At 36.8% G+C, this 27585-nt stretch overlaps 1 protein-coding gene across 2 annotated transcripts; it reads left to right on the top strand.

The window, feature by feature from the left end:
• On the top strand, positions 1-27585 carry SNAPC1 (small nuclear RNA activating complex polypeptide 1). Of its 2 annotated transcripts, XM_055436664.2 has the most exons (10): positions 1-190; positions 4053-4212; positions 4376-4516; positions 5475-5579; positions 10250-10408; positions 11900-11968; positions 12695-12757; positions 16185-16329; positions 23487-23585; positions 26147-27578. In XM_055436664.2, exons 1-10 carry the CDS (start codon positions 63-65, stop codon positions 26191-26193), a joined length of 1116 nt encoding a protein of 371 aa, XP_055292639.2. In that variant the 5' UTR covers positions 1-62; the 3' UTR covers positions 26194-27578. The 2 variants fall into 2 exon arrangements, with proteins under 2 accessions (XP_055292639.2, XP_055292640.2); XM_055436665.2 differs by lacking the exon at positions 4376-4516 and having other exon boundaries at positions 26147-27585.

Genomic DNA, 27585 nt, shown 5'->3' with positions numbered 1-27585 from the left:
AGCCCCGTTTCCTCGGCTACCGCCCGCCGCTACCCCGCGCGTGGCGTGCTTGTTTTGCAGACATGGGGGCTCCTGCAGCCTTGAAGGAGGACTGCGAGGCACTGCTCAGCCGCTTCCAGGAGATGGATAGCGTGCGCTTCGAGGACTTCACTGAGCTCTGGAGAAGTATGAAGTTTGGAACCATCTTCTGGTGGGTGTTTCTTGTCCCGCCTATCTCTGTGCTCAGGGGCGGCGTAACAAGTATCATCCCTTTCGCTTTGCGGCGCCTGGGAAGGGCTGAGCAAAGGGGCAGTCTGAACACTGCCTTCGTCTCTCCTGGGCCGTCATCTGTGCTTGGCTACGCGTTTTCCCTGGGCGATTTCGTTGGCTTGGGTTTCATCCATCCATTTTGCGGCCTCCTCCCAGATATTTATAGCTCTACCTGGCTGCCCTTCTGAACTCTTCTACCTCCACTACCTCACCCTGACCTAGATCACCGTCGCGTGCCCTCCCTCTAGTCTTGTTTTCTTAGAACTCCATGTTTTTAAAAAAACACACCAGCAAAGACAAAACCCTGCATGATTGAATTCATTTTTCATACAACCGCTGAAGTTGTAAAGTGCAGATTTGATGATGTCACGGCCTTCTATACCACCCTTAAATGGTTTCCGTTGCCTGCTGCTGCTAAGTCACTTCAGTCGTGTCCGACTCTGTGTGACCCCATAGACGGAAGCCCACCAGGCTTCCCTGTCCCTGGGATTCTCCAGGCAAGAACACTGGAGTGGGTTGCCATTTCCAGCTCAAATTCCCTAACAGGGTTGGCAAGACCCTTCGTGACTGGCCTTTGCCCAGCGTTGCAGCTTCACCTACCAGCCCACTCCGTGGCTCTCTACATGCATTTCTTCAGTCTGGACCTTTGCCCCAGCTGCCTTTGCCTGGCTACCTTATTCTTCATTCAGGTTTGAGCTCTTGTGACAGTTCCTCGGGGAAACATTCCTTAGCCCTTCTGGACTGAAAAGGTGTTTATGCTCTTTTCCTTGTAGCACTTTGTGCTTATTTTATCTCTTGACATAATCACATTTTAACTGTGCAGCTCAGAAGGCAGTATAGTGTAAAGGTGAGAAGCATGGATTATGGAGCCCCACTCCCTGAATGTGGTCAGAGTCCTCTACTGATTGTGATAATAAGTGCACTTTTAAGTGCTCAAAATATTCGTTATTATTATTTTTAATTTTTTTCCCACTAGACTTAGCTCTGTGAGGGCAGTGACAGGATGGATCTGGTATCCATTAGCATAATACTTAAAATATTTAAAAGGCTAAATTAATAAAATGAATGAGTCCTTGTGTTTATAACTCTTATGTTCTGAATAAAATGTGAACATTCTCTTTTTTCTCCTTGTTGATGTAAAATAAGTACCTGTGTAGTTTGTCCATTGTAGAGGATGGAGAATGGAGAACCGTTTGTTGTACAGTTAATGGAAGGAGAGGAACTCATTGTTTTTTACTGGTACTAAATGTAATTCATTTATAGCTGTATGTAATCCATAGACAAACTCTGAGATCAGTAATTATCCTTGTTTTATAGATAAGGAAATTGAGCTTTTAAAAGGTTAAGTAATTTTTCCATGATCACACAACTAGTAGGTGGTGCAGCAGGTACTGAAACCAGTATGTCTTACTGTTTCTGAAACCTGTGATCTTTTTCACTGTATCCCTCTTGGGAGAAGTGGTGGTTTAGAAAAATTTTGCTGTGGTTGCCCCAACTTCTAATTTAATGAAGAAGGAACTAAAATGAGAAAACAAGTAGAGATGATTTAAGGAGTGGTGGATTTTCTTTAGAAATTGCTTTGGTTGCCAGTACTATAATAGGTATTTTTCATTCTTGTAGTATTCATTACTTAGAGAGCCCAGGCTTTGGATTATAGTGGGGTCTCCTTTGTTACCCTGCTGTTTACATTGGTGAACTTTTTCCCTGCAGAATTGGGAGGAGGAGGAGGAGGGTTACATTGTGCTGTGGTTCTCCAACTTTTTCACCCCAATGTCTCAAGAACACATTAGGACCCCCTGAGACTACTGGGGAAAAATCTCCATTATATATTAATATGCACATATATTTTTAAATTGAAGTATAGTTGAGTAGAATTGATGCCTTTGAACTGTGGTGTTGGAGAAGACTCTTGAGAGTCCCTTGGACTGCAAGGAGATCCAACCAGTCCATCCTAAAGGAAATCAGTCCTGAATGTTCATTGGAAGGACTGATGCTGAAGCTGAAACTCCAATACTTTGGCCACCTGATTCAAAGAACTGACTCATTTTGAAAAGACCCTGATGCTGGGAAAGATTGAAGGCAGGAGGAGAAGGGGACAACAGAGGATGAGATGGTTGGGTGGCATCACCAGCTCGATGGACATGAGCTTGAGCAAGCTCCAGGAGTTGGTGATGGACAGGGAAGCCTGACTTGCTGCAGTCCATGGGGTCACAAAGAATCGGACATGACTGAGTCACTGAACTGACTGACTGATGGTTGAGTTACAGCATGTTAGTTTCAGATGTGCAGTAAAGTGATTCCACAGTCAAATGCATTACAAGTGATCAACCACAAGTTCAGTAACCATCTGTCACCATACAAAATTCAGTTCAGTTCAGTCGCTCACTCGTGTCCGACTCTCCGCGACCCCATGAATCACAGCACGCCAGGCCTCCCTATCCATCACCAACTCCCAGAGTTCACTCAAACTCATGTCCGCAGAGTCGGTGATGCCATCCAGCCATCTCATTCTCGGTCGTCCCCTTCTCCTCCTGCCCCCAACCTTTCCCAGCATCAGAGTCTTTTCCAGTGAGTCAACTCGTCACATGAGGTGGCCAAAGTATTGGAGTTTCAGCTTTAGCATCAGTCCTTCCAATGAACACCCAGGATCGATCTCCCTTAGAATGGACTGGTTGGATCTCCTTGCAATCCAAGGGACTCTCAAGAGTCTTCTCCAGCACCACAGTTCAAAAGCATCAACTCTTCGGCGATCAGCCTTCTTCACAGTCCAACTCTCACATCCATACATGACCGTGGGAAAAACCATAGCCTTGACTAGACGGACCTTTGTTGGCAAAGTAATGTCTCTGCTTTTTAATATATTATCAAGGTTGGTCATAACTTTCCTTCCAAGGAATAAGCGTCTTTTAATTTCATGGCTGCAGTCAGCATCTGCAGTGATTTTGGAGCCCCCAAAAATAAAGTCTGACACTGTTTCCACTGTTTTTCCATCTATTTCCCATGAAGTGATGGGACCAGATGCCATGATCTTTGTTTTCTGAATGTTGAGCTTCAAGCCAACCTTTTCACTCTCCTCTTTCACTTTCATCAAGAGGCTTTTGAGTTCCTCTTCACTTCCTGCCATAAGGGTAGTGTCATCTGCATATCTGAGATTATTGATATTTCTCCATACAAAATTACTGAAGTATTATTTTTATTGGCTTTATTTCTTATGCTGTGTATTATATCCAGTGACTTACTTGTTTTATAACTGGAAGTTTGTATCTTTTAATCCCCTTCACCTATTTTGCCCATCCATTTACCCTCTTCCCCTCTGACATCCATCACCGTGCTCTCTGTTTATATGTTTCTGTTTTGTTTGTTTCTTTGTGTTTTAGATTCCACACGTAAGTGAGATTATGCAGAATTTATCTTTGTCTGACTTAGCTTAATACCCTGTAGGTCAATCCATTTTGTCAAAATGCACATGATCTTTGCATTTTATTCTCTAACATTACCATGGTTATTTTAAATGGTTATTTTAATATATTACATATTTAAAATTCTTAAACCAGTAGTTAGTTGTAACCCTACTCCTTTTGCTCCCAATTCAGCAATAAAGTTGATGCTTTTGGAAGATGCATCAAGAGTATCTAGGGCCTCAGTGTAAGAAGCACAGCAGAAAATTAGGTCTTTATCCTTGAATCATGAAAGGATCAGGTGTGGAATGCCTGTCTGCTTTCTAGCAGCTGCTATTTAAACAAGTATAAACCTCTTCTGTTATTTTTTTCACAGTCATAATATAGGTTCTCTCTGTTTTCTAGTGGTAGAATGAGAAATTTAGAAAAGAACACGTTTACAAAAGAAGCTTTGACTTCGGCTTGGCGATATTTTTTACCTCCATACACCTTCCAGATTAGAGTTGGTGCTTTGTATCTGCTATATGGATTATATAACATGCAACTGTGTCAACCAAAACAAAAGGTAATATCTGTGAGTTGTTTTCCTCCAGCTGAAATATGAAACACGTGCAATATTTTCATAGCCAACTGATTTTAAAGAGAAATGCCAGTGTTTCAAAATTATAATAGATTTGTGAAAAAAGATTTGTGTTTACTAACAATTTTTTTATTCCTCTTGTTTTCAGATTAGAGTTTCCCTGAAGGATTGGGATGAAATTTTAAAATTTCAGCAAGATTTGATAAATGCACAACATTTTGATGCAGCTTATATTTTTAGGAAACTACGACTAGACAGAGCATTTCACTTTACAGCAATGCCTAAATTGGTATGTTATCTGAAAGAGGTTGTTTTTCAAAATGAGAAATTCTGTTTCATTGTCCTAAGTGCCTCAGTCTCCAGAAAGTGGAAAGAGTATTATATAATTCCCAATACTTGAGGAAAGGCTTCTTGGACTTCCCTGGTGGTCCAGTGGTGAAGACTCTGTGCTTCCAATTCAGGGGGCATGTGTTCAGTCCCAGGTCTTGGTCAGGGAACTAAGATCCTAACATGCTGTGGTATGGCCAAAAAAAAGAAAAGAAAAAAGGCTTCTTAAAGTAGGAAAAAAATTTTGGGAATCCCCTGGTGATCCCTGGTTAGGACTCCAGGCTATCACTGCTGAGGGCCTGGGTTCATTCCCTGGTCAGGAAACTAAGATCCTATAAGCCGTGTGTCATGGCCAAAAAAAGAAAAGAGGAAAAAAATACTTTCTGCTTACTTTTTTTTGAAAGCAAAATTCAGGCTTTCCTAATAATGCAGTGTTTCTGAATGTTGTCCATTAAGTACATGGTTAGAAGAAGTTAGATGGGTATCTGCATTTGCTTATGCCTTTATTCAGACATCAGAGAGGCCACTGAAAGAGAACTAAGGGATTTTAATGCCAGATAGTGAAAAGTTGAAACTTCCACTAATACGTATTTCTTCAGTCTTGTGACACTTTCAGATGCTAGATTGAAAGAGCATTTTAATCAAAAGATTCTAGTTCTGTCAGTTGACAAATTGTGTAACCTCTCTGAATTTGTAAGCATGTGGCCTGGCATCTTAAGGGTTATTTCAAAAGTTGTTTAACAGTCTTTGAAAAATATATTTTTCAGAGTAAGTATGTACTTATTTAGTAAGTGCATACTTAAAACTGTTTTTTTTTGGTCCATATTTACTTACAGATGATTTTTTATTGCTGGCTTACTTATTTCAGTACTTAAAATATATCTTTTAAAACATCTATTTTAAAAGACATTATTATTTAGCTGTCATACAGAATGAAGAAAAAAATGCAACGAGCTGAAATTACTGAAGAATTTAAGGACCCAAATGATCGTGTATTAAAACTTATCACTTCTGATGTATTAGAGGTAAATTTGCTTTTATGTTCTTAAAATTTTTTAAAAACTGTTTTGTTGTTAAGTATATATTGAGTTTACCTTCATCTACTAGATACTAAAAATTTTTCTAATCATAGAATGCTGTTACCTTCTGTCAAGTGTCAGGAATACTATACCCTAAATATATCAAAATTTCTGGAATAAATTTTGAGAGAGTAAGAAATAGATGTAAAAGACTGGCCTTGGACTAAGGAGATTGGGATTCAAATACTGAAACTACCATTTGTTTTTGACTTTAGATATATTATGAAACAAGAATTTAGTGACTTTATTTTTTTTTTTAACAATATATGTTCATTTCCTAAGTTCCTTTTTACAACGCTTGAGTAAAAACCCACTATTATAAAACAAGAATTTAGTGACTTTATTTTTTAAAAACAATATATGTTCATTTCCTAAGTTCCTTAACTATGCTTGAGTAAAAACACACTATTGAAAATAGTTTATTTTTATAAAACAAAAATTAGAAGTCAAGAATCATGGATAAGAGTTACAGTCTTAAAACAGCTTTTCAATCTAATGTATTTCCCTATTTTGAGATGTGCAGTATTCATGAAAATCTTTTGCATTGATAAATAGTTACAGAGAGTTTTACCTGAATGGGAAAGTTGCCCCGAGGTTAAAACAAAACCCCACTAAAGGGTTGCAGCCTTCTAATTAGTGATCCGTTCCTTTTTTCTAAAGAATAGATTCCTATGTACATAGAAAGTGTGTAGCGTGAGTGTGAGCAGGTGGGGGCCTTGTGTTTTTGTCATTTCTTTGAGCTTTAGTTTCCTCCTCTTTAATATTATGATTGCAACACTTATTTTATCCACTTGTAAGAGTTGAGACTAGATTATTCCTGAAGAGTGCTGAGTGTGGCCTGTGGCACATAGTAGATGCATATTAAATGTTACTACTCCCCCCTCAACTCTATTCAGTCTTTTCCTATATACGGAGTGAGAAGTGATCAGATCTTTGATTTGCTCAACTGTTTCTCTGTGTCCTAGATGCTACCACGTTCCCATAGCTTCAGCTGTCAGGTCGACTGATTTTTCAAAGCTGTCTAGGTCTGCTCTGTATACCGACTTTAGTTTTGAGCAAGAACTGTTAATCAGGGGTCCATGAATAGCCTTGAGCAGGTCCATGGATCCTTTTCCCCCTCTAAATTATACGTAAAATTTTCATATGTATGGACACTTGGTGAGAATGAGGTAGACTATCCTCAGATTGACAAAGGTGTTCATGTACCTAGAATGTTAAGAATTACACAGAAGGAAATTATTTACTAAGTATCTTAAGACTGGACGTGGTGTAGTGCAGGAGCTATCCAAGATGTTTTCTGTATATTATCAATATTTTACTCCTCAACAACATCCCTGCACAACGTGCTTTAAACAAATTTTAGTTCATTTTTTTTTTTTTTACAGAAGATGTTTTATCCCTGATTAAAGATTGAGGAAACTGAGGCACGGAGGCATTGTTAGCAAGCAATAGAGCTAAGGTTCTATAGCAGTGCCTGTTGGACAGCAAAGACCTTGTCTGAGCTGGGACTGGGGTTGGAAAGGTATCATTTGCAGATGTCTAGTGAAGTATGACAAGAATTAAGATCTTTGCCCTCTAGCAGTTGAGCAGGAAAGAAGTAGGAGAAGATCATGTATAAAAATAAAGATAGGAAAAAAGCTTTTCTTAATAGAGGGAATTTGTGTTTTATCTTTTGGGGAGAGGGGAATCATTTAAAAGTTTTAGAGATTGGAGAAAATTAGAATATATATTTAGGTTTGGGGTAAGGAGCCATTAGAAGGAGATTTTGTGAAGAAAAGAAGCTATGAGGTCCCTTTTGTGGAGGAGGTGCTGGGTCGATGACCAAGAGCCGGTGGAGAGAGTCCTTTGAGCTGGAGAAGGCACTTCTTCCTTGGAAACCTGAGGGAAGGAGGTGGTAATGTACTCATAATTGTGAAGAAGAGAAGCAGAAAGTAAATAGACCCAGTAGCCTTAACTTTAAGAGAGGGCCTCCTGCTGGAGCTGAGAATGGAGAAAGTTTGGAGTAGCATGAAGAATGAAAGATTTGGGGATACCAGAAAGGATTTGCCAAGAAGCACTGATGTGAATTATAGAGAGAGGGGCAGAGGGTGTTTTTGAACAGCAGGATGTTGTTCTTATTAGTATTCTCTTAATGAAAAAAAGATGATTTGAATCCAGTTGGTTATAATTTTTGATTGTTGACTAATTTGGTGGTAGAGCCTTAATTTTTTTCAATATGCCTTCTTAAATATTTTTTTTATTCATTTGAAGCTGTTTAATTAAAGGTTCCTCTGTTAAATAATTGTATATGTGAGCAATCAGATAATGGGAAGTTTTAGAGAACAGAGCTGGGGTGATGCATAAAGCCATATTCTTTTGTGATTGGAGAGGAGGGTCAGAAGGGCCAGGCTATGAAATGCCTTTTTGTGGAAGCTTCTAGGAATGGAGAAGTTTGTGTGAAGCCATGCTGACTTTACCTAGCATTTTTGGCTTGCTACAGCTCTGCTTTGAAGGCCTTTTCCTTCTGTACTTGTGTTGGCTCTATTTTTCTTGTTCTGCTGCTGCTGCTGCTGCTAAGTCGCTTCAGTTGTGTCCGACTCTGTGCGACCCCATAGACATCAGCCCACCACGCTCTGCCTTCCCTGGGATTCTCCAGGCGAGAACATGGAGTGGGTTACCACTTCCTTCTCCAATGCATAAAAGTGAAAAGTGAAAGTGAAGTCACTCAGTCGTGTCCGACTCTTAGCAACCCCATGGACCACAGCCTACCAGGCTCCTCCGCCCATGGGATTTTCCAGGCAAGAGTACTGGAGTGGGTTGCCATTGCCTTTTCCATTTCCTGTTCTAGCATAGTCTATTACCCATTTTCACTGATAATCCCTAAATTGAATACTTTTCTATTTTCCTTCTCCTCCTGCAAATGCTCTTATGTCTTCATGTCAGCATATTTGAATTCTGTTTGTGATTCTGCCACTCAGTTATCTTTTGTGATTAAGGAGGTTTAATTAAAACAAGAGAACAGAATATTGAATCAAAATAGCTGATTTTTTTTAAAAATTCAGGTATAATTGTTATATAATATTGTCTTAATTTCAGGTATATAACATAATGATTCAATATTTATATATATTGTCAAATAATCACCCCAGTAAGTTTAGTTAACATCCATCACCATACATAATTACAATTTTTTAAAGCATCTGATTAATTCCAACTCTGTTACTTAAATATGCCCTTTAGCAAGTCATTTCACTTTTGAACCTCTTTTCTTCATTTATAAAATTATAATAATGACATTACATGTTGAGTATTCACTGTGTGCCAGGAACTATGCTGAAGGTTTTTTGTATGTTATTTCACTAATTATCATAATAGTCCTGCAGAGGAGGTAGTGTTTTCCCAGTTTTAAAAGCAAGGAAACTGAGGCTCAGAGAAGTTAAGTAATTTGCATAGCATAAGGTACAGACACTGGATTTGAATGTCCAAGTGTGTAAAGCACCAAAGCCCTTCACTACCTTTTATTTCTTAATTCTTTGATTTTGTTTAGTGTTTTACAGAATACTTCCACTTGTATTAGGTCACTTAATACATCTGCATTGTGTTTGTCCAAACGTGGAACATGATTGTGACTGAGGGATTTGTTCAAGGTCACAATCTAGCAAGTGACAGTCTCAGGCCCCGAGCTAGTTGTCTTTGTCCTGTATTGTAGTGCATGTAAAATAATGGGAATACAGCACAATGTACCATGTAAAATGTTAGGGGCTCCCCATGTCAGGACACTGTTCCTCATTGAAGATCCCGCATATGTAAGCACTCAGCACTCCTCAGCAGTTTTGAATTCCTTGAACAGATGTTGATCAAGTCCATAAAAATCTCCTAGAAATGCATTGACTAGCCTGTCTTGGGGGTGACTCAGAGGACATGGTAACAATCAGTGAGGGATAGTTTTCTGCTGGTCTTGGAGCTGAGTGTCAGTGCTGGTTTTATGTGATTCTTAAGTCTGCTGGCCATAGGCTGTCTTTCTGTTTACCCTATAGACCTACCCATTTGTCTGGAGGTTTCTGAGGTCTAACTAATAATTATGCCTCAAACGGTGTCATAAATCACTATTTCATTTAATCTTGAATCTCATCACTGAAGTAATGAAGAAGCTTATGGAGACAGACACAAGAGCTTTGAGATTTCTGAAATCAGCACATCTCTGTGGAGGATTAGGTGAGAGTCATGAGACAGGAATTCCCAGCTGAATATAAAGAATTGTGTAAATATCCTTTGTGTGACAATATGAAATAAAAATGTGATCTTAATTATTAGGAGTAATATTTAAAGATATGCTGTGCTACAAATAAGTTTTGTTACATCCAGGAATGCAATCCTATATTAATTAGACTTTCCCCATCATCTCTCCATATATTGTATATTAATTAATGTTTATTGAGTTGAATTCAGTGATTCCATATTTCTGGAAAGCAGACTCTTCGTTAATAATGTACTGGTTTGCATAGTTATGTTATTTTTTAATATACAGTAATAAGTTATTCTTTCTGAACTCTGTCACTTTGGAAGGTGATTTTATTTTGTTTTGGTGCATTTCTCCTCGAAAACTGAATTAAAAGGACTCATCTTTTCACCTGTAGGAAATGATGAACGTTCATGACCATTATCAGAGAATGAAACGTGTAATTTCAGCTGACAAATCCAATCCAGAAAAATCCCTCAACTTGATAAAAGATGATTTTTTTGACAATATCAAGGACATAGTTTTGGAGCATCAGCAGTGGCACAAGGACAGAAAGGTTTGTAACTGATACGTCAGCTTTGCATTTGCATCGCATGTGACTGGCTGGACATGGGTGAGGGTGTTGAGAGGCAGCCTCCTTTAGTGGCTACCTCCTGTGAAACGAAGATCTGGAGGGCTTAATTTCTTTAGTTTCAGCTTTACCAGTTATTAGCTAGGTGATGTTATTTAACCTTACAAATGGGTTTTATGTGTAATAATATATATAATTATAATTGCAACTATATAATATATAGTTAAATAATAATATCCATTTAATATATATATATATACACACTATGTAGTATACATAATTATAGGGAAATAAATAATCTTGGTGTACCATGGAATTAGTACAGTCTTTATAATTTAGCATTATCTGGAGGTTGCACCCAGGCTGTCTTTAAGCCAGATCCTACACATAACTTTTTCTTTTCTTTGCATAGCATTGTTCCTAATGTTTTAAAAACTTGAACTAATTCCCAACATTTAAATATTTGTGATCTTAAGATTCCAGACGTCTGACTTCTCTTAAAGGTGAGAGGTTTGGTCACACCGGTCCTGCTTTGCTGCATGGCAGCGGACAGCTGGACCTCATGGTGCCTTCTCCCATTATGACCGAGCGCATGCTCTCTGTTCACCAGTGCTCCGTCTGCCTTGGTTTAACTGTTTACAAATCTCATCAATGCATATCTTCCATTTAGTTTTCTGACCCAAATGCTGATGCTAGAGCCGCCCATATTCCATGTTAGTCTTTTCAGCTAGAGAAACTTAACTCTGGAAACCTTGCTAAATTTCCCTTTGAAACCACTACTCCATCTAATTTTACTAAATACTTCTAGGAAAAAGATAAAAGAAAAAAACAAGTAACTTCTTATTACTTACTATGTGTTTGATAATGTGTTATTTCACAAATGCTAGAAAGGCATTTTTGCATGTTATCTTTCATCATTATGAGTTATTTATCAGAGAGATTTGTTGCTACTTTTTGGCTTATATAAAGGATAATGGCTCAAAACTCAATTTTACAAAAGATGAACAAGGAAAGTGATGAGATGACAGCCTTGGGAAGAAGGAATTAATTTGCTTCCTCTATGGACATTTATTTTAATGTTTGACAACTTTAAGTGCTACAAATGGGTTGCACGATGACCTCGGCACTTATGTAAACATCTTTTGTAGCACTCTCTTAATAACTCATTTTAATGATCATGACTAAGACCTTTGAAAACCTTACGGAAAGGAGAATAAACCAGTTTTCTCACTACCACATAAATCTGCATATTATCTTTCATTAGTTAGGATTAATTTTTATTGATTTTGTAATTCTGATGAAACCTAACCATGATCTTAATGTCTGGTTGTAAGCCATGCTTCAATACGTGTGAAATATTCTTTTAGTTTTTTAGTAATTGAGTAAATGATTTCCATTGTTCTGAAAATAATTTTCAGTTAATTTTTAGTTGGTTTGAATTGTAAATGTGTAAATATAACTTACTTTATCTTTTAGAATCCACCCTTGAAACTGAAAATTAAAGGTGGAGAAGAAAAGAGTGAGAGAAATTCACAACAATCAGAGGTCAGAAAAATTCATTATATGCTTGCTTACGGGGCAAAGGTTTGGTTAGCTTCTTTTCATTTTATGTGTGGCTGTGATTCTGTGTATTGACCATAACATCCTATGGTCAATATTATAATATTGATACATAAACATTAGAAAATTCTGTAACATGGGTTCTGTGAAGAGCTAGTCTGTTCTTTACTGGAAACCTTGTGAAAGACCACGTCAGGTATAGACTGGGCAGGAGAATGTTCACCGTTTTCAGTGGGAAAGGGGGATGATGGTGGAAGGCGCCCTCAGTCCTTAAGGGGCAGAGGGAGACTGTTGTAATGCTGTGTCTTTTCTCCCTGCTTGTCAGCCTTTCACCTAGGTTAAGCTACTATTTACTGCTTTCTGCCTTCAAGGTTTTCATCCATCTCAGTGGATGAGGCAAAGAGCCATCTTTGGGCATAGGCAGATGAAGAGGGAGTGGCATAGGCACTAGGGCTCAGGGCTTTCATTCTTACCCTTTTTAAATCTTGAATGAAAACAATCAGTTGCCATGGGGTTGTTATCATGGCCCATGTTAGAAAGCATGTTTATGTGTCTTTACTTAATATGTGTCCAATAAATGTTAGTTTCTTTTACCCTACCTTCTGTCTTGAATGTTATTTCTGATAAAAAAAAAATACTTAATTATTTGTAATTTTACGTAATGTTTGTGTGTTTTAACTTTGTCCCCTTCCGGTTTGTTTTTACTTCCAGAGATGTGAAAGGGCAGAATCATTAGCGAAAATAAAATCAAAGGCCTTTTCAGTTGTTGTTCAGGTAAGTTATTTATTTAATAAGGTAATTTAGAAATTTACTTGATGCTCTTTTAATCACATTTTTATTTTTTCATCAGAGTAACACCTCTGCATAATTTAAAAAATCTAATAATACTATGTAGCTTATACAATTCAGCAGTCCTGCTCCACCACTTCCTGCCCCTGGACTTGTGATCTCAAAAGGCAGCTATCTGCACCTTTTTCTCTTTTAGTTATTTTTTTCCTGGTATTTACCTGGAATTTTGATGCCATTGTTCTTTATTAGTAGTCTTCCAGCTTCTAGTGTTCCTAATTATGAAACGTTTTAGAATTTTATCTTTATCCCCAGAGCTCTGGATTTTCGTGATAATGTACCTTGGTTTAGGTCTTTTTTTTCCCACCAATCCCCTGGGCTCTTATGATTGACGTCCTTTTGATCTGATAGCCTTCAGTTCTGAGGTATTTTTCTATAAATGCTTCTCTGATTGAATTCTTTGCTGCAGTTTTGCTTTTTTTATTTTCTGGAACTTTTCTTCTTCTTTGTTTTTATCTATTTTCAGAGAGCTTTATCTTCTGAACTATTATAATGGACTTTTAAAATTTCTGCTGACATTTTTTCATTACTAAGATTCTTTTTTCTTTTCTCTGAATCTGTTATTAATTAAAAAATGGATTTCTTATTTTTTTTTCCCCTGGCGGCAGTATGTTTATCTGTTTGAGGATGTTAATTACAGTTTTTTGAGGTTTCTTCCTTTTCCCCCAGAGTTCTTATTTTTGTTTGTTCTCTGTCTTTCATTTTGGTGACTTTTTGCAAACATTTGAAGATCTTGAGATCATATTTAAGAGTGGTCATATAGGGATACCCTGGTAGCTCAGTCAGTAAAGAAACTGCCTGCAAATGCAGGAGACCTGGATTCAATCCCTGGGTCAGGAAGATCCCCTGGAGAAGGAAATGGCAACCCAGTCCAATATTCTTGCCTGGAAAGCCCCATGGACAGAGGAGCCTGGTGGGTTACAGTCCATGGGGTCGCATTAGTCAGACACAACTTAGTGACTAAACCACCATATTGAGATACAGCCTTTTAGCCTCCATGTTTTTCCTGAATCTAGCCATTTTTATCAGAGAGCAAGCTGGGGGAGGAAAGTAGAACGTAAGCCCAGCTGGCAGTGTTTTGGGTGCCTACAGAGAATCCACTGACAAGCTCACCATTCATTCCTTCCAGAGACTTCATTCAACACCCCTGCTTCCAGTAAGAGGCTTTACCCCTTCCTTAGGTTTTCAAGTGCTGTCAAAAGCCTTCAACTGCTCTGGCTTGGTCTTTCCAGAGAGCTCACCTGTTTTGTACAGGAAGAGGTCAGTTGTTCAGCTTTGAGGCTGGAAAGTGGTATACTATTCCTTCTGTACATTTTCCACACATCTACACATTTTTTAATGACCCCAGTTCCTGATCCACGTGGACCAGCTTTCCTTGTTCACCTTTCTTCATTCTAAGTCAGCCGTCACTTTTCCACCTCCAGACTGTTGTTTTGTTTAGAGCTATATTGTTTCCTATTATCTCCATTCTGTGAGTTCATTCATTTTTATTCCTCTCCTTTAATTTTAGAGAGGTTTCAGGAAGGAGCACCGATAAACTTATGTGCTTCATCTCATATTTTTTCCTGGGATTTCTTTCTTGGGTTTCTCATGAATCTGAAAGTGTCTTTATTCTGTGGGAAACTACTATAATTCTCTGGTTGTTGAAATAAAAAGGAATAAATGGAAAAACTGAAAGTGACTATATATTAGTTAAGTGTTATCAATTTGCTTTACTGCAGTTTTGAATGAAAGCATCAGGACAATAAATTAATTATTCCAAATTCTTTTAAACCAGAACTATTTCCATAGCTGTTGTTGAATATCTTAAGATATTATGAAATACTTTAAAAATTATTAAATAATTAAATTATAATCCCCATAAGGTTTTATATGAAGGTGTCATTGCATGGTTGTGATTCTTTTTTTAATTATTGAGGTACAGTTAACATGTAGTACAAGCTAGCTTTTAAACTGTTGATAATACATGTACTACATAGATGACATTGATAGTTAGTGCTCTGCTTAAGCAAGTAAGGGAATTTATTGACTGACGTAACTAAAAAGTCCTAGGACTCTACCTCTATTTCTCATCTCTTATGTTGCTTTCACTATCTTCAAGTGCTATTCGTGACAACTCCAGCCTTCCCAGCTTTCAGTTCAGTGGAAAGGGAGAATTTTTCTTTCTAATAGTTAAACAGATTTCAAAACTTGAGTTATATCAGGTATGGCAGATCACACGCCCATCCCCTGGTGGCCTTGGGGATGTGAAGCTTATTTTGACTAGATTGGGACCACATGACCATATGGAGAGCCAGGCATAAAGTAGTTTCACTTGAAATACGTGGTGCTAACAAAGGAAAATAAAATGTTTTTAGAAGAAAAGGAGAATAGGTTGTTAGCTGGGAAAAATATACTTGTCCTTTTTACCTCCACTTCTAACCATGCATCTCCAACAGTTTAACCCAATAAGGAAATTTTAACCCAGTTTGAATAGATGATGATGACAGCTGCAGGGACCTCTTCCTGTTATAAAGATAAAAGGGTATATACACCTGTGACAAATATTAAGCAAGCAAGTATCATGGTAAAGTACTTTATGACAAGTATTTCCGTAAATCTTTCCTCATCTTTGTCTATCTCTTTTGTCATTCCCTAAATGACCTGTTGTTCAGTTGCCCCGTCATGTCTGACTCTTTGCAACCACATGGACTACAGCACCTCAAGCTTCCCTGTCCCTCACCATCTCCTTGAGCTTGCCCAAGTTCATGTTTGTTGCATTGGTGATGCCCTCCAGACATCTCATCCTCTGACGCCCTCTTCTCCTTCTGCCCTCAATCTTTCCCAGCATTAGGGACTTTTCCAGTGAGTCGTCTGTTCACAGCAGATGACCAAAGGACTGGAGCTTCAGCTTCATCATCAGTCCTTCTGGTGAATATTCAGGGTTGATCTCCCTTAAGATCGACTGGTTTGATCTCCTTGCTGTCCAGGGGATTCTCAGGGGTCTTCTCCAGCACCACAGTTCAAAGACATCAATTCTTTGGTGTTCTGCCTTCTTTATGGTCCAGCTTTCACAACCATACATGACCAGTGGGAAGACCATAGCCTTGACTAGATGGACCTTTGTTGGCAGAGTAATGTCTCTGCTTTTCAACACAGTGTCTAGGTCTGTCATCACTTTCCTGCCAAGAAACAATCGTCTTCTTATTTCATGGCTGCAGTCACCATCCGCAATGATTTTACAACCCAAGAAGAGGGAGTCTGTCACTCCTTCCACTTTTTCCCCTTCTATTTGCCAAGCAGTAATGTTTTGCCATTCCCTAAATGACGTATTGTTGGATTCATTTTGTGATTAATTAGATTTCTAACTATTTAGGCATCGAAGTCAAGAAGGCACCGTCAGGTCAAAGTTGACTTTTCTGATTCTGAATCCGGCCAAGTACAAACCAAAACAACTAGGAAAAGAAGAAACAAAGAAACATTGAAACCAGCAGGAAGGAAAGTGTCTTCCAGAGACAGAGGTACCTTTTGAGAACCTTAAAAAGGGAGAATGGGTCTTATGTACTGTCTTCCCTCACCCTGTTTTCTTTATTAAAAAGCATTAGATACTTGTTTAAGAACCTTGTGAGATTAATATTAAAAATAAATTATCTTAGATTCTTGGAGTCTTACTACTGAAAGGGACCCTAGAAGTCATAAAATCGGTCATTTCAAAGATGATAAAATTTAGATAACATACAGATTAAATTAAACATAAAGTTTAGATACGTACAGATTAAATAACTTGTCCAAGTGATATGGTTAATTATAGAATCAGTTTAGAATTATCCATATTATACTTCATTAGTAATTTTTGTGTGTGAATCAAACTTACATGTAGAATAAGTTATGATAAGTAGCACATTCTATAAAACATATTTTGCGTTAGATGTACTAACTAAGCTGTACCTGCTTTTCTTTTGAAATAGTTTATCTATAAAGTTAACTTTGCTGTTTGGTTTTTAAAAACATGAATATGTACTCAAGTAGTTTAATTTTTAAGCACTGCAGAAATATATTCAACATACATAAAGTTGGAATCTGATTAGGAGGCTCAAGGGAAAAAAAGTATTAAAAACATACTAAATATTTAGTACCTAATATAAGAAGCATACAGAAAGCCACTGCAGCAGTATATGAAGATATGTTAATAGCCTTTTAGCATGTTTTTTTCCTATATTGAGATAGTAGAGGGAGAATTAAAGTTCAGTACCTTTAATAGAGTTTAGATATGATAAGTTCCATCAATTAATGCATGAAGTGCTTTGAGAATTCAGAGGCAGAAATACTACATTTGTTAAGGATAATTTAAGAAATACTTCCGAAGGAGAATTTTTTTTTTTAAGTTTTCTTTACAGGGCCAGCATGTATTGTGAAGAAAGCTGTTAGGCCAGTCTCATAAGTATTAACGAAAAACTTCTAAGTTATATGTACCAGAAGAATCTCAGATACAGAACAGCTTGACTGTGCACACTCTTTCTATGATGCAGGGATCGTGCAGTTGGGAATCTGTCAATATGATTTGCTGTGTAAATAGGTTAAAGGGGAAGATGTGAATTCATTTTAATAGTTACCCAAGAAAACATTTCATTAAATCTAGCATCCATTCTTGATTTAAAAAAATATTCTCTAGCTGTTGGGAGTCAACAGACTTTCTGCAAAGGGCCAGACAGTAAATATTTTAGAGCTAAGTGGAACTTTCATACATTTTTTGTGGGAATTCAGAATGGTATAGTCACTCTGGAAGACTGGCGGTTTCTCATAAAGTTAAACATATACTGACTGTGGAAAACTGTCAGTTTCTCATAAAGTTAAACATATACTGACCATATGACACAGCAGTCCCACTCCTTGATATTTACCCAAGAGAAATGAAAACTTACATTCACACAAAAATTTGTATATGTAAGTTTATAGCAGTTTCATTCAAATTACAAAAGATTGCAATCAGCCTAAATGTTTTCAGCTGGACATTATGTAAACAAACGTGATATACCATACAGTTTACTACTACTCAGGAATAAAAGAACTATCTATGCATCTAATAACAGATAAATCTCAGTGTACTGTGCTAAGTGAAAGAAGTGAGACACAAGAAAAGCTGTATACAATATGGCTCCATTTATAAGATATTCTGGAAAAGGTGAGTCTACAGGGACATAAAAATGATTGTTGATTCCTCGGAACCAGGGGTGGAGAGAAGTGATGACTGCAAAAGGGCACGAAGGAAATTTTTGGTGTGATGATCTGTTCTGTAGTTTGATTGCAGTGGTACTTACATGACTGTTTATCTAAACTAGATCTGTACTACCTTAAAAATGGTGAATTTTATTATGTATTAATTCAAATCAAAGCAGAGGACATGAGATAAAGATGGATTCGTTTGATTATACTTAAAAAGTTAACTTTTGGTAGATTTGATTGCTTTTTGTAAGGTATCGGCAAAGATACTTAGTTTTAGAAGCCTGCACAGGCAGTTTTTATTAATAGTTGATCTTATTTCATTTAAGTGCAGCAGAGTGGTCAAGCTACTTTCTTAAACATCAGGAAAGCAATTTTTTTTTTTTTTTGGAGAGACTGCTTTTTTATTTCAGAAAGACAAAGACACATCAATTTTCAGATCAAAACAATTAGTTTCTTGGTTTTTCTTTCTCTCAATCAGCCTCCAAAGAGACCACACCAAAGGAGAGTCCATTTTAAGCAAATTAAGCTTTAGGATGCATACCTAGTAGATCTCACTGAAACCTCACCAAAATAAAATTTTAAAACAGTTTTGTACATAAACTATTGAAGATTTCTCCAGCACTAGCTGCTGGAAAGCACAGTGAGATGGCATTTTTATTAGAGACAGCAGCTTCAGACCCAGAAAAGTGGGAAGATAGATAGATCAGTGGAAAAATATAATATTCTTTCCTTTCAGGAAAACAGTCTTTTTATGCAGTTGAAGAGCAAAGAAGGAGCCAAATGCAAGCTAGGAAAGAAATTAAATGAAAGTACCTTTTCATCTGAAACGTTTGACACATGTAATTTGTGAAAGATCACTTCCTTCACTAGCCATATTTTTTTTTTACTTCATGTAGTTATCTAAAACATTTTTATAAACTCTGAAATTAACTTTTAAAGATGGCTGAGGTTTGTTATTGAATTTACCTGGGTGTATTAGGGAGGATTTAATCCATGAAAAAGAAAGTACAGTAAAATGTGATCTGAATTAAGATCTTTAATTATAACTCAGCTATTCCAGCTAACCCCAGCTTTGTAGCTCAGCAGGTATTGTAAATACTTTGAAGCAGAGGTAATTTGTTATTCTTCACCTTAAGAAAGATTCAAGTGCTTACTAAAAAGATTCTCTTTAATCAAAAAGTTCATTAAAGTAGAAAAGTATTTTTGATTTTTGGGGATTTGTCCAAGTGCAGGATTATTTGAAATGGCAAAGACTGTTAACAACTCAAATGTGTAACATTGAAAAATTGGGTACATAAAATTTTTGTCCATATAAAGGAATATTTTGCTGTTCCTAAAAAGCTGGAGAAAGTTTTCTTTATACTGACATGGAAATATGTCCAAAATATATTGATACATTGCTTAGTGAAAATGTTTTTTTAAAGAAGAGTATGATGCATTTGTTAATAAATACATATGTAGACACAAAGCTACTATAATATAAAATAGATAAACAACAAGGTCCTACTGTATAGCACAGGAAAGCATATTCAATATCTTATGATAAACTATAATAGAAAAGAACCTGAACAAGAGTAATATGTGTAATCAAGTAATCAAGGCTTCCCTGATGGCTCAGATGATAAAGAATCTGCCCGCAATGTAGGAGTCTCCGGTTTGATCCCTGGGTCAGGAAGATCCCTAGAAAAGGGAATGGCTACTTACTCCAGTATTCTTGTCTAGAGAATTCCATGGACAGAGGAGCGTACCAGGCTGTATAGTCCACGGGGTTGCAAAGAATTGGACACGACTGAGCAACAACACTATACATACACACACACACACACACATATATATATATATGTATAAACTAAATCACTTTTTTGTATACGAAAAACTACACTGTAAGTGAACTATACTTTAATAAAAAATATGTAGACAGAAGTTTTATATATATATATATATATTTATCTTTGAAGAAAACTGGATGCATGTAACAGAGGTTAATTCTCTGGGATGGGATCATGGAAATTTACTTAGAAATTTCCATGATGTTTGACTTTTAGATGATAACCATGTTTAGTAATCAGGAAAAATCCAAAGATTAAAAAGCAAACAAATGTAAAATAATTCCTTAGACTAAGACAAGATTGACATGAAAAAAGGCAAGGTGGTTGGAAGTACAGGATACGAAGGTTCCATTTTATGTGGATTATGGCGGCTGTATTGAAGAGTTACTATTAATATAGAAAGATATATTGAGAATTGGATTGTGAGCAGGCCTGAAGTGTGGAACCAAGAAATTTGGACTTCATGTAGTAGGCCAAAGGGAGTTTTGTGAGACTTCTGAGCAAGCAAGTGGTATGACCAATTTTCTTTGAAGAAGATCAGTCTGGGAGTAGTATGGTAGTTAGGTGGGAACAAACTGAAAATAGGAGCTCTAAGTAAAAGGCTGTTGAGGAGTAATGAGGATCTGGCCAGCTGGTTGTAGGAATTAGACAAGCAGACTGACAATTAGGAGAGCCAGTGGATATCTCCAGGTAACCACACACACAGGCTGGTGGAGAGAGAGGAGACAGGGACGCTTACAGCCTCAGCAACTGGGGGAATGTTGGTGACTTTAACAGAGTAGGGATCACAGGATGAAGATTTCATTTGGGGGAAGAATTTGCCGCAATCTGCCTTTCCAGGCTCAATTCTTGTAAAGGGTGTCTAGTGCATAAATAGGTGCTCACGTATATTGATTGGATTTACCCACGTTTGTATTATTTAAGCTTTAGCTATACCTGTTCACCATTCCTAGAACATAACATGCAGGCTTCTGGAAGAACATCAGTTAATAGTAATGGCGATACATGATGGTGAAGATGATAACAACTATTACTTATGTAACACTCTTCCTTTTTAATCTTTTAAAAATTTTAATTAATTTTTTTTTAACACCAAAAACATTTTGTACCGGGGTATAGCCAATTAACAGTGTTGTGATAGTTTCAGGTGAACAGTGAAGGGACTCAGCCATACATATACATGTATCCATTCTCCCCCAAACTCCACCTCCCATCCATCCTGGCACATAAAATTGAGCAGGGTTCCATGTGCTATACAAGAGGTTTTTGTTGGTTATCCATTTTAAATATAGCAGTGTAACACTCATTTTCTGCTGAACTTTTTTCCCACGTCCAAGGTCACATAACTAACATTTAGAGCTGAGACTTGAGTGGCAGTCTGCTTGAATCAAAGCCTGAGTCCTTAACTGCCATACTTGCTATCTCTTAGGTAATTGGAAATGTGGCTCTGGAGCTCAGATTAGACATGCACTTAAGTAATTGTCATATTCTAGCTGCATGTCCTGTAATCATATGTGTTGAGATGGAGCAATAATCTGTGACTTATAATTGCATCCCACGTGATGAGCTTGGAGCAGAGGAAAACTATCAACCTGACACCCTCTAGGAAGTTAGTTTTGTGGATAACTGAGGTTAATGATTTAAATGTCAAAATTTACTTTTTAAACAGTTCATTATTCTGGTTGATATCTTTCTAAAGCATACTGCATGCTTCTGTATATGGGTCTTGTTTTCTGCAGCGTGCATTTATCATTTTTACATGTATTTTATGCTATTTTCTTGAACAGTGTATACTGGACATAATTTAGTTTTCGCTTTATAATTCAGGGTTTTCATCATGAGCATATTCTTTTTACTGGATTTGTAATATAGTAATCCTATCAGATATCTTGAGTTGATCATTATACTGTGGCTTCGGGATGCAGGACTGTCCTTATTTTTCTGTCACCTTTGTTGTGGTCGGTGTCTTTATGTTCTCAGTGTGCAAACATAGCAGTTTTTTTCCCTTTTGCTGCTTCATTAACTAGTGGGTTTTAAGAAGCAGGTTGGCTATTTGTTTCAGTTTTTTGTAAAATAATTAGGTTTTGGATAAAGGCCTGAGGAACATATCGTGAGCTTTTATAGCTTTTATTTACTTTATTGACTCTTGAGATAAACATCCTGAAGTTTTGTGTGTTCACTTCTTGGTTCCTAGCTGCATAACTGGATGAAGCATTTTATTTTGTAAAAATGTAGTTAATCATCATGTGACTAGATGAAGGTTTTCTTGCACAGCTGACAGTTGTAAACTCAGAAATCCTTCCCTTGACATTGTTGCCTAGATTCTCATAGGTTATAAATGTGGGTTTGAAAAAATCATTAATAGTTGATATGGATGGACGTGGCGCAAGATTGTTAAGAAGAGTATTAGTAATTTGGGATAGATTGTACTGATTATAATCTTGGTTTGAATTGTGTTTAAAATGGAAGCTTTTTACTAGTTAACTTCATCTAGAGCAGTCTCTTCATTCCATAAAATCTGCATCCCATTAAGATGCCAGCATTATGTGTGTTCAGAGCAGAAACCTTAAACTCATTTTCATTGAATTTGTTGCCTTCTGTACTGGCAGATACTTAGTAACATATATACTCTGTGAAATACTGTGTTATAAAATACTTGAATCCATATTTGATTATTCACGGTTTATTGAGGCCCTCCTCTATGCCAGGCACTTTTCTAAGTGCTGGGGATACATCAGCCTAAACAAACCAGAATCTGTCCTTGTGAAGTTTACATTCTAGTGGGAAGAGGCAGGCTATAAAGAGATAAATTATTACAGATAATAGGTGGAATAAGTGTTGTGGAGAAGAATCAGGAAGCATAAGAAATAAAGAGTGACTCTGTCAAGGGGTTGCCATGACCAGAAAACAATATGCTGAATGAGACCTGATATGACAATGGTATTTGATAATTTGATGAGGATATTTCTTCAGGCAACAGAGGTTGCTATAGAAAACCTCCAATCTTAACTGTGTTTCTGAAGTTTGTGCACATTTTCCTTCACTATAATGTGGTCTTAACAATTGTTTGTTAAATTAGTGAATAATGATCCTAAAAGGAACAGGTTTTGTGTGTGTGCTTGTGTATGTGAGAATTGCCTTATTTTCAGGTTGTTTTATTTAATAATGGTTCTTGGACGGCATTCTGGTGTTCAGCAACCAATATAGAATATTTGTCATTAAGTTCCTATCAGTCTTAAGTACAAAAGACTGTTAACTTTATGATTACATTTGTGATTAACTTGAAGTAACACATGATTATTCCGTGGTGTCTGCAGATATAACCCATGCTGTGTGTGATAAGGATTGAATCCTGTATCAGTGTCTGGCTAATTTTGTTTCTTCCCTTTTCCTCTGTTTTCTTTAATGGAAGAATTAGAGGCTATTTTCAAAACATAGGTATAAATATATTAATACTTTAAAAAATGATATGTATTTTAAAATGCATATTTCTGTTCACCATTACAATTTTAGCTTTTAAACACCTAATATGTGCTATTATAGTATTGTCATAATTTGTGTAAAATTTTTCTCAAAGATTAACATTCTTTGTTTTCATATAAAATTACTTGTTTAACTATTTCCAGGTGACCTGCAGAAGATACATATGGAAGATAAATCTTTAAGTCTGAGCATGCCTGTGGTTACAGAAGAGGAAGAGGAGAATGAAAGTTTTAGTGAAACAGGTACAGATGAAATTTTGTCAGACTCCTTGTAGAGCATCAAGGTTTAGAACCCAGAAGAGCATGACAACTGTGTGTCCCTGTGATGTTTTTATCTTTGGTACACTGGAGAATTTTACCATTAATCACACCATTAATCCTGACACTTGAAAGTAAGTGATAATGCAGTAAATGAACAGACATGGAGCGGCAGTGGTCAGCGAAGGAGAGGGAATACATCGTTGTTAGTAAGTGAATATCTGTAATCGTGAGGGTTTCTGAAATGTATCCCTAACAAAGGGCAAAGTTCACCAAGTGAGTTACTGGATATAACTATTAAAAAAATATTTTATTGCTAAAAATTTCTCATTTCAAATTCTAGTCAACGTAAAATTTTCACCTATGCGATGATGATTGTAACTAAGTGGTAAATTGCAGTGTGAGTTAAAATGGCTGTATCTTTTTGTGTTGCTGTAGTTTTCATAATTTTTAATATTTATTAAACAGTAGTTTAACTATCTCTAATAATAATTACAGTAACAGAGAATAAGTCATAATTAGCTGGCTAGGCTTGATTTATGGTAATCCATCAATGATAATGAATATAATACATTTCAAGAATCTGCCTAATGACTTTTCCATTTTGGTGCTGTATTCATTCAGCAAACATTTATTTAGTGCCTATTATGTTTACAGTAGTTAGCTCGGTATGGGAATATAAAGATATATAGTACAAGAGTTTTAAGAACTGTTTTATTTTGATCACAGTGAATAGATCTGAGGACAGTGAGTGGGTCCTGTTGGGCCTAAGTTACTATTTAATAAATCAGATCAGTCCAAGCCCCAAAGAACCTTATGGCTTAGTGTGAAAAAAAAAATGACCCAGTACATTATGGTAAAGAGACAGGGTGCTACGGAACCATACAGAAGACAAAGCCAAGAGAGTATTTGTTCCTTCAGAAGTCTTGAGTGCTTCTGTGAGTTGCTTGTGTCAGCATACAAGAGTTCTTTATAATCCTATATAGTCCTGTATAGTTTCAGACTATAGTTGCTTTCTAGTTGGGTCTAGTGGCTTTTATTGCAAGTAAACAAACACATGTACACTTTTATGGCTACCTGGTGAGTCACATTCTAAAATCTATCAGAGTGTGAGTTTTCAAAATTTGGTTTTTATTAAATACATAAGCATATAATTTAATAATTAACAATTTTATAATACTGATTATAAGAAACCATGGACTTCTGACTCTGACTCCCATTTCTTGTTCCCTGAGACAACCACTTTTGACTCTTTCATAATTATTTTGGTATTGACCTCCATGTTTCTAAATAGCATGTTTATATTGTCACTCATTCACATTTCAGTGCTATGAATTACCTGTTGACTTTCCACACTGAGGCGGGCGAGGATTTAGTTCTCCTTAATGTAACAGGTGCACAACATAATGGCTATTTCTGTATGCTACAAAGCGATCACCATGAGAGAGAGATATATGTATATATGCCTGGTTACCTCTGTTACCATGCAAAGATGTTACAGTATAGTAATTTTATATATTCTTCACCTCCCAACCCAAACACTTGATACTTCCTATCCCCCACCCTCCAAGTATAGTCATTATTTTAGTTACATGAGTATTCAGCATTTGTGAAACATTGTTAGCAGCCGGGCCATCTAACGTAATCTGTGATTCTTCCTTAATCTGAGCATTTATTGTTGGCCTTAGAGAGTTAATAATTTTTTTGCCTTATTAATTTGTTTCTTTATGTACTTATCACTAATTTATCCTCAGACTACTGCTCAGTGTATAAGCCTTCCCCTTGAAACGCTTGAGCACATTAGGCATTTCATCATTGTCAGCTTTTTAAGGAGGTCTCCACCAGGTCTCAGGCTTGCTTTATATACCCTTGGCCTGATGCTGCTGCCACCTTCCAGGAATCTGTTTTCTTTTTCTTCTTAATTTTGTCTTTGTCTTTTCTCATTCCTTTTTCTGTCATCTTCTTTTAGTTTTCATTGATGGGGAATATTTCTTTCTTCTATGTCTTCCATAATTTTCATGTTCTGTATCTTTTGTTATTTGCTTTGTTTTTAATAATCAGTGACTTTGGGCTCTCGACTGTTTCTAGATGGAGACTTAACTTGGATATTGGTCATGGCATGTGCTATGGTAGCCAAAAAGATGTATGGTGCTAGTGTTTTGGGCCAGTGCTAACAGAAAGTGACTGAGATGTCAGTTGGAAAGCAGTTGACACCTCAGTCACTTTCTGTTAGCACTGGCCCAGATACTGTTCCGATCTGGCATGCTGGGCCCATACTAACTATAGGGAGGGCATACCCATAGGAAACAAGCTCCGAGTAGCTTATTATCAAGTAGCATTTAGGATGATAGGGATCTACATTAGTAAGTCTATAACTGCAATGTCATTTTGAAGGGAAAAAATCATGTATATGTCATGTTTAAGATTCCTTGTATCTTTGTGGTGAAGGTGTTCTTACTGTTATACCAACCTATTTAGTTTAATGTGTGTTATCAATTAAGTTTTCTTTTTTAGATCTGACAGGCACCTTACTTTTTTGTCTTTAGAGTTCACTGCACCCAAGAGGAGAAGAAAACAGAGAACAAAAAGCTAGGCTTCCTTGGACTTTCCTGGTAGCTAAGCTGGTAAAGAATCCACCTGCAAAGCGGGAAATCTGGGTTCGATCCCTGGGTTGGGAAGATCTCCTGAAGAAGGGAAAGGCTGCCCACTCTAGTATTCTGGCCTGGAGAATTCCATGGACTGTATAGTCATGGGGTCACAAAGAGTCGGACTCGACTGAGCGACTTTGACCTACTCACTTACTCACATGTAAATGGTTAGTTATTTTATATCTACAGTTGGGTAATAGATTAGTTTATGATGTATGTTAACTATTTTATATATTATGTTGTAAAGTACACTAAAGTTTTTGCCTTATTTGCTTTATTTTTTAATATTTGAGACATATATGGTCAGTAACTTATATGATTGATAACTTAGGAACCTCAGTTTCTACTTCTGTAATCAATTAAGTATCCTTTGGTGTTTGTTTTAAAACTCCCTTTGGCCTAACATGTCAGTATGTAATATGTTTGTGTATGTATAGATACATCTATGTATGTGTCCATTTATGCATATAATATGATTAGTCAATACACTGGGTACAACATTTAAATACTGATTTTTTCTAGTAAAACCTTTAAGAGTGGTAATATATATTTCAGAACATATCTGTGGTACAGAAAGTTGGTACTCACAAAAAAATTCTGTAGCTTTGTGAATGTGCCTCTCTGTTAATTTCTCATTTGAGAGATTTAGATGGAGATTGCTTCAGCAATACCGTTTGAATTGCTGCCAGTAGCAGACCACCTCCACATCATGTGGCTGCCTCAGCCTGTCTTAAAGTTGATTATATTCCATGTTGTTTTCCTGTGTGGTATGTTCAGGAATTCTGCAAATGCTACGTGAGTGAAAATAACTAATGCTAGCCCAGATAAAAATTTCATTTATTAGAATCTGTGCTATAATGTTAGCTGTGAAACAGAATCGTTCCCCTTGGCTGATTTCAAATTTTTCTGATTATTGATGGACAGTTTCTATGATGTGTATATTGGACAGAGCTGCTAGGGTTTAAATATTCTAGCATTGGGGCGTGCAGAGATGTGGATCCATTACCTGGCGACTTATACACCAGGTTATTGCTAGGCTTTTTCTGATCATTAAACTTTATAAACATTGTATAACCAAAACAGTGAGTTTCCTTCTTATTTTTTCACTACAGTACTTTTAAGAGGTGTGATGTCAGTTATACAATGATAAAACTGTACCTGTGGATGATAAACACCTTGCCCACATTCACAAAGTTAGTGATGCATCTGCGATCCATATATAGGGCTCTGGCTTATAATTTCAGAGTCAGTTTTATATAAGCCAACACAGGTGGAAATCCAGACGGACTGAAAGCAGTAAAATCCCACTTGAGATGGCTTAAACGGTAAGGAAAGTT

The sequence above is a fragment of the Moschus berezovskii genome, chromosome 9, assembly GCF_049115385.1.
Source record: "Moschus berezovskii isolate FMDL1 chromosome 9, NW_MosBer_1.0, whole genome shotgun sequence".
Classification (NCBI taxonomy): Eukaryota; Metazoa; Chordata; class Mammalia; order Artiodactyla; family Moschidae; genus Moschus; species Moschus berezovskii.
This window is presented reverse-complemented; position numbering and strand designations above follow the sequence as displayed.

Excerpts from the sequence above, each read along its gene's own strand:
- SNAPC1 (XM_055436664.2), top strand. The coding sequence starts at position 63 with ATGGGGGCTCCTGCAGCCTTGAAGGAGGACTGCGAGGCACTGCTCAGC. Across the intron at positions 191-4,052 it reads AAGTTTGGAACCATCTTCTG|TGGTAGAATGAGAAATTTAG; the intron begins GTGGGTGTTTCT and ends TCTGTTTTCTAG. Across the intron at positions 12,758-16,184 it reads CCTTTTCAGTTGTTGTTCAG|GCATCGAAGTCAAGAAGGCA; the intron begins GTAAGTTATTTA and ends CTAACTATTTAG.